The 7,401-nt window shown below is 41.7% G+C and overlaps 1 protein-coding gene across 1 annotated transcript; it reads right to left on the bottom strand.

Annotated features, from left to right (window-relative positions):
- Positions 1-5,347: 5,347 nt before the first annotated feature.
- LOC133929222 (uncharacterized) lies at positions 5,348-7,149 on the bottom strand. The gene is made up of 3 exons (XM_062375897.1): positions 6,968-7,149; positions 6,728-6,857; positions 5,348-6,619 (listed from the first exon to the last, which is right to left on the bottom strand). The coding sequence occupies exons 1-3, from the start codon at positions 7,039-7,041 to the stop codon at positions 5,555-5,557; spliced, it is 1,269 nt and encodes a 422-aa protein (XP_062231881.1). The 5' UTR covers positions 7,042-7,149; the 3' UTR covers positions 5,348-5,554.
- Positions 7,150-7,401: the final 252 nt, after the last annotated feature.

The raw sequence follows: 7,401 nt of genomic DNA, 5'->3' as shown, positions 1-7,401 counted from the left end.
ATATATATATTCAAACATATATATTTGCTTGCCTTTATGTTGTTTTAAATAATAATATTTTTTAAAAAAAAGGAGTGAATTTTGCTATTTTCTAAATGCTAAAATTCGAGATGTTACATCCTCTGCATCTACAATTCATCTTCCCCGTCGCCTCACTCATTGTTGCGGCATCCACCAAGGACTTTTGTGTTTTTTTTCTGCCTTTTGTGTTTTGTGTTGACATTTTTCGTAGTTTGAATTCCAATTATTCTGGATTCTTGAGTTGAAAGTGTTTTTTGAGTCTAAAGTTGGTAACTAGGTGTTAAAAGTTTTGGTTTTTTTGAGTTCACAGTTCTTTTATTTCATGTAAATAGTTGATAGCCACATGTTGAAAGGTGGGATTTGTTTGGATTTAAATTTCAAATTTAAGTTAAGTGTTGATAGCTATGTGTTAGAACTTTTATATTATTAAGGTCAAAGCCAAAATTCGGCAAGTAGGTAGCCCAAGTAGAATAACCTAGGAAATGCATTTCCATCTTGTTAGACTTTTCTGTATTTTGTGTCTCATGTACCGTGTTGCTGGTTCTTGTATTGTGGCTGTGTGCATCTATGTTGTAAACTCTTGTGCGACTTTATCAGTTTGATATAATGATGAGACTTAATAAAGCCTTATTTTTCAAAAAAAAAAAGTAGTTAGATTTATTCATAATGAAGCTAGCTTACCATGTCTGCCCCTCCTCTCAATTAATAGGACCGACCTCAATTTTCACTCTGGGCCCGCCCTCGCCAGCAGCATTTGCTAGGACCAGGTAAGGGGAGGAAGTGAGCAATGATTGCTGCTAAGCAAGGACAGCAAGGACGTAGACCGTTAGAAAAGTTTCTAACAAATGAGAGTAGATCAGTTTTCTCGGTAAATTGTGTTGAACAACTTTTTTTTTTTAAAAAAAAACGTGGTCACTATATTGACTAATACAACAGGGTACAATATAAGAGTCTAGCGGCTCCAAGAGCCACACATGACGACAACAATCAAGCGAAAGAGCAGTCCGAGCGAGATGATGCACTTCTGTGTTCGACTCTCTTCCTTCATAAACAAAATTGGTTTCCTGAAAGGAGGACCGCCGATCTTCAATTTCCCTCCGTGACGAGTGCTTGCTCAATATGCCAGACGTCTAAGGACTCTTGGCGGCACTCCCTCATCGACTACACCATGGCTCGGTGTGTTTGGGCGCTTGTGCATGAATAGCTGACAGAACAACTTTGTGTCAGCAATTGTTCACACGCGAAGGAATTGCTCTTCCATCTTATGGAGTCGACAATTCACCTCGAGTTCACCACTATCCTAGTCAAGTTATGGACAATCCGGACAACACGAAGAAAGGCAATACATGATTACATGAAGCGATTTTTCAGAGCCCACTCTGAAAAATTCATGGCGGAGCTAGAGATGATGCAGGAAAACTATCGTCATAATTCAAATGTAAAATGCCAGCTGAATATACTCAAATGGTTGCCGTCGTTGCAAGTAACAACGAAGTTGAATGTGGATGGTGCAATGGCGAAAAACAACAATAGGGAAGCGGTAGCTGCTATACGTCATCGATCTCCTCTATTGTTGTAATTAAAGGTATAACCGATCAAACTACCTTGGAGGTAATGGCATGCCGTGAAGCCTTGTCTCTGGCGGCAAACTTGAACCTACAGAAACTTCAAATTGCGTTGGATGCAGCCAATATGGTTCGTGCCATGAATATAGGAAGCCGCTGCAGTATAGCTCAGGACCGAGGTATAAGGTAGCTGGGTTAAGATAGTTAGCAACTAACTATCCCGTAGTCACTACAAGCAGGGTGTGTTCGGCTACTCATTGGTGGCTAGGCCCTATGAGCCGCGTGGCCTGGCCCATGCGCACGTGCTTGAGCCCTGGGCCAATCTCACACACGGAGATGTGGGGGACAAGGTTTCAAAATTCGATTCAGGGAAAAATGCAAAATCCTCCCAAAAGTCACTTGATTTTAACTTTTCCTCCAAAAATTGTTTTGTTGCAAAAAAAACTCCTAAAAATTTGACTTCCTCCCACCCCCTCAAAATTTAAAAAAATAAAAAAATCACAAAAAAATAAAAAAACTAGAGATAATTCTAAGACCTTCTGTGAAATTTGTTTTCAAAAATAATATCCTTTGAATCATATTTCATAGAGAGGAAGTTTAGAAAAAAAAAAGAAAAATATGTAGCTCATTTATTAACTCATGTTATTTTAACTTTGTCATGTCTACCATTATTTTTTCTACACAAATAATTATTTAAGTAAACTAATAAAAGTTGTTTCACTAATTTTGGGGGTGTTATGGATTAGTTATGAATTAATCTATTTGTAACACATTTACTCAATCTTGCATGTTACAATAACTATTTCAAGATTTCATGTATTTTTAGAAGATAGAGGATCATGTAAGAAGACTAAAAAAATTGTTTCATGATTTTTGGATTAGTAAATAATTAACTATGCATTTAACTCGAATTAATAAATGAGCTGCACATTTTTCTTTTTTTAAACTTACTCTCCATGAAATATGATGCAAACGATATTATTTTTGAAATTTCTTTTCACAAAAGGTCTTAGAATTGTCTCTAGTTTTTTTAGAAGTTTTTTTTTGATTTTTTTTGATTTTTTTTAAATTTTTGGGGGTGTTTTTCAACAAAACCAAACATTTGGCGGTTTTTTTTTTGCAACAAAATAATTTTGGAGGAGTCAAAATCCAAGTGACTTTTTGGGTTTTTTTTTTGCATTTTCCCTTCGATTCTAGATTGATTACAGAGTCCTGACGATTTCTTCGATATTCGCGGTTTTCGATAGTAATTCGATGGAATTCGGTAGAAATCCGTCAAATTTCGTCAATTTTTTTATTTTTTGAATTTTGAATTTAACTAAAAACCGATCGATTTCTGAATGCAAGCCGCAACGAATTGATCGGTAATCGTAAATATCGAGCGGTTACCTACGTATTTTGAAACCCTGGTAGGGGCCTCGCTGCACAACACAACACACTTCACCTGCCCATCTGTCTAGAAAAAAAAAAGCACTTGTCGTGTTGTTCTTCTCTAGTTCAGTCGTTCTCGTTCTGATCTTAATGCAATTTGTTCAACAACGGAAAGTCCTCTCTTGTGCTAACGGAAATATTAAAAGTACACACTTTTATTACTTGCACCATCAAATAGTCTATATTATATTAAGAGTAAAACAAGTAATCTGCTAAACTCGTCCCATACTAAATTTGTAGTTATATTGTTAACTCGAAATGATCACTCTATAAACCGATTCTTATATTTGAACAAGACGATCACAAACCTAACATACATTCCATATCAGTCTCATTAAACCCCTTACTCAAATTCTAATTTTATATTAAAAAAAATATATCATTATTTTTTATTATAGTTACATAGGACCAGTACCGTATACAATTGAATATAGTTAGACCATCTCCAATTATATTCTCTTTATTTCATTCCTTTCCCGATTTCTTTTCCCATTTTTATTTTCTTTATTTTCTCTCATCTCCAACAGCTTCACTTCGAGAGGAATCGTGAAGGGAAAGAAGAGAGAATCCTATTCTGAAGAGAATGACCCTGAGAATCCTTTTGTAACGAAAACTATAAAAACATCGTTAGAGCGCTGAAGTAAACTAAACTCACTTCACGACGGAATTTTCGTCCGCGACGAAAATCTTTAGGCATAGTGTTAGCCAACTAACTATCCCGCAGTCACTACGAGCAGGGTGTGCCCCTCGGCTACTCATTGGTGGTTAGGCCCTATGAGCCGCGTGGCCTGGCCCATACGCACGTGCTTGATATATGCTTGGGCCCTGGGCCAATCTCACACGCAGATGTGGGGGCCTCGCTGCACGGCACAACACACTTCACCTGCCCCTTTGTCTAGAGAAAAAAGCACTTGTCGTGTTGTTCTTCTCTCTCGTTCAGTCGTTCTCGTTCCGATCATAATGCAATTTGTTCAACAACGGAAAGTTCTCTCTTGTGCTAATGGAAATATTAAAAGTACATATTTTTATTCCTTGCACCATCAAATAGTCAATACTATAGGTACGTTTGGTTATAGGGTGAGGTTGGATAGAATATGGTTATCCGTGTTTTTCTGGACGAAATAATTTAATCTTCTGTTTGGTTAGGACGGATAGAATGAACCAATTTTTTATTTGGTTAGTGAGATTAGAGTGGACGGGATGAGTTAATTTTTTGTTTGATTTGGTGGGATCAGAGTGGATGGGATGATCCGTTCATATTTATATGTATTTCATTAGTATTTTGATGAATCTGTGCATGTTTGAATTTGTTTAAATCTAAATTAAATTAAAAAATAGAATATCAAATGAATTTATAAAAAATATATAAATAGAGCGTTACAAATGAACTCATTTTTAAAATTATTTTATCACATGAAAAGAAAATTAGTGAATGTTTTCAGATTTTTAGGAATTTATTTGAGGTATTAAAAATTGCTAGAAGTTATAAAAGTAGATTTTATTAAAGAATTTTAATTAAATATTGGTTCATGTTTTTTGGATCAAACTAATTAAAACAGGTTGCTAGCGAGCTCTAGTTTGCACATAAAAATATTTAAAAATTTTGAACCACTTTTGTACTCTAAAATAAAATCAAGAGTTAAATAAAAAAATCACTAACGCATACGCCATGGGAGGAGCAAGCACAATCACCGACGAGAAGAACTGGGATGGCTCGGTCCGGCCGATTTCACCCGGACAGAGCTGTCATCTCAACGAATATGCGCACAACTTGGCCGCCCCGTCCACCTCATCTGGGAAACCAAACGCTAGAAAAATGGACTGCCATCTCCCGAACGGCTCCGTCCAGCGAACCAAACGCACGCTGTGTTGAAAGTAAAAATTTTAATCAGCTAAACTTGTCTCGAAATGATCACTCTATAAGCAGATTCTTCGATTTGAGTAAGACGATCACAAACCTAACCGTACATTCCGTACCGGTCTCATCAAACTTCTTGTTTATGTTCTAATTTTATGTTGCTAAAAAATATATCATTATTTTTTATCATAGTTGTATATGACTAGTACCATATATAATTGAGCTATTATCATAATCACTATCATTCTAAAATATAGCTAAACGTCATCTACTCTTTCGTAACTGAACCATAACCATAACGATAAAAAAATCTAGGATAAAATCTACCTCTTAAGATTCTGATAAAATTATTAGCATAACTACTTCTAAAACAAAATGTTTTAAAACGAAAGCCGTGTGATTATCTTCGTTACAGCATACATGACGAGCATCAGAAGTACAACGCCATTCAGCAATGTCAAGCAACAATCTCTGTTCCTTCTCGCATAATTTACTAGTAGCGCTGCAACAGCGTGCAGCAAGCCAGTGACACACGAGAAATACATGCAACACAATTTTATTTGGGTTCACCAACTTACCTTAATCAGACAACATAAATAGTAAATTAAGATGAGCCGTAAATCGGTAGAAGAGAGTAAATTCACATGCACGCTGTACGATCGCGTCCACCGCCTTTTGGTCACTTCTGCGCCTTCTTCTTCCACAGGTCGCTTAGCGTCCGCATTGCGCCGCCGGCCTTGCGCTTCCCACTGGAGCCCTCGTAGTCCGCGTCCTTAGCCGCCGTGCTCTCGGCCGAGCTGTGGCGCCGCTTTTCCGAGCTGGTCCCCGCGGCGCCCGACAGCACACCGGCGGAGCGGTCCACGCCGCCGCCGAGCACAACGGCGGCCTCCTCGGCCGCCTTGCGCCACTGCTCGCTCTGCACGTGGGAGCGCTGCGCCTCGACCTCCAGAGCCTCCCGGTCGCGCTCCGACGCCCTGAGCAGCTCGGTGAGCCGGGCCTCCCTCGCCGCGCTCTCCCGCAGCGCGTGCTCCGTTTCCCTCGCCCTCGTGGCCGTCGCCTTCGCGACCTCGGAGGACTCCTCGGTCATCTTCGTGAGGTCGGCGTTGTCGGCCTCGAGCGCGGCGATCTCCGCGTCCTTGGCCATCAGATTCGCCGTCACCGTGTTGACCTCCATGTCTTTTGACGCCAGCTTCGCCCTCAGCTCGTCGAGCTCCGTGTTCTTCGCCGTCAGCGTCCCCCTCAGCTCGTCGATCTCTGCGTCCATCACCATCAGCTTCGCCCTCAGCTCGTAAACCTCCATGTCCTTCGCCATCAGCTTCGCCCTCAGCTCGTGGACCTCCGGGTTCCGCTTCTCGCCATCACCGTTTGCGACGGTATGGCCCACCTCATCATCATCATCACCAGTCTTCTTGGCCTCCTCGACGACCAGGCCCTGGTTGTTCCCCGACCCTTCCGGCACAACAGCGTCATGAGCATCGGTGGCCGACGAGTTCATGCCGCCTTTATCCCCGTTGGCACCAACCGCGACATCAGCAGCTTCGGATGTTACCGGCACCTTGCCATCATCGAGTTCGACCGGCGCCGAAGTGGCGACGTCGTCCCTCTTCTTTGTGGCGAAGCGCTTCTTGGCCTCGACGAGCGCGGCACGCGCGTCCTTCCTGGCCTTCTCGTCCGCCGCGAGCCGCTCCCGCATCTCCGTAACCTCCGCCACCCGTGATCCAGCGCCAGCACCGGCGAGCTTCTTCTGCAAATTCATCGCCATGCAAATAAACGCCACGTCGCTAATGGTACACGCGACTACACACACGGTGTGGTGTCGTTTGCATTGTTCACTTCACAAGAACATGCTTGCCTCGTGCAACGGGCTGCGCGGCGCAGTCCCACGGACGCCGAGAGCGCGGCGCTGCACGCCGCCGCCTGCCTCCGAGCCCGCCACCGCATGGAGACGCGGCGACGGCCGCTGCGGCAGCTCTGAGACCGCTCTGAAGTAAATGTTGTCGTGAATTCATCTCCAGATATCAGGCGAGAACAAACATGGAGCGTGCAAATTCGCTCGAAATTAAAACTCTCGAAGCTACGGACTATCGAATACCTGGGTCTTGACATGCGACTGCCCGAGTCTTCGAACTTGCTGGCCTTCTTGGCGCTGGCCTTGTTTCCTAGCATTTCGTAACATGAAAGAGCTCTTGAAACACTTGGAGCCTTCAAATCCGAAATTGTTATATGGATGAGTGAGCCAACGCTGGGTACGTTTGGTTGGTGTACACGTCCACTTCTCGGTGTTAATGTTGTTGCTGTACTGACTGGAAACTTGGAAGTTGGAACTGATTAATATGGTTGGAGCTTAGATTGCAAGTTAGGATGTGTTTTGTATAGCTCTAGCTTTGAGATTTACGTAGTATTTAAAATTTGTAAAATAAAATAAAATAATTTAAATATTTATTTTTAGTTTAAAAGAAAAATAATATGTTTCAACAAAAACACTCATTCTCACACGCGGAGCCTAGTGGAGATAAATCTGGGCTC

This window comes from Phragmites australis, chromosome 9, assembly GCF_958298935.1.
Source record: "Phragmites australis chromosome 9, lpPhrAust1.1, whole genome shotgun sequence".
Taxonomy (NCBI): Eukaryota; Viridiplantae; Streptophyta; class Magnoliopsida; order Poales; family Poaceae; genus Phragmites; species Phragmites australis.
Note: the sequence above shows the minus strand (reverse complement) of the source record. Positions and strands in the feature narration are given on the sequence as shown.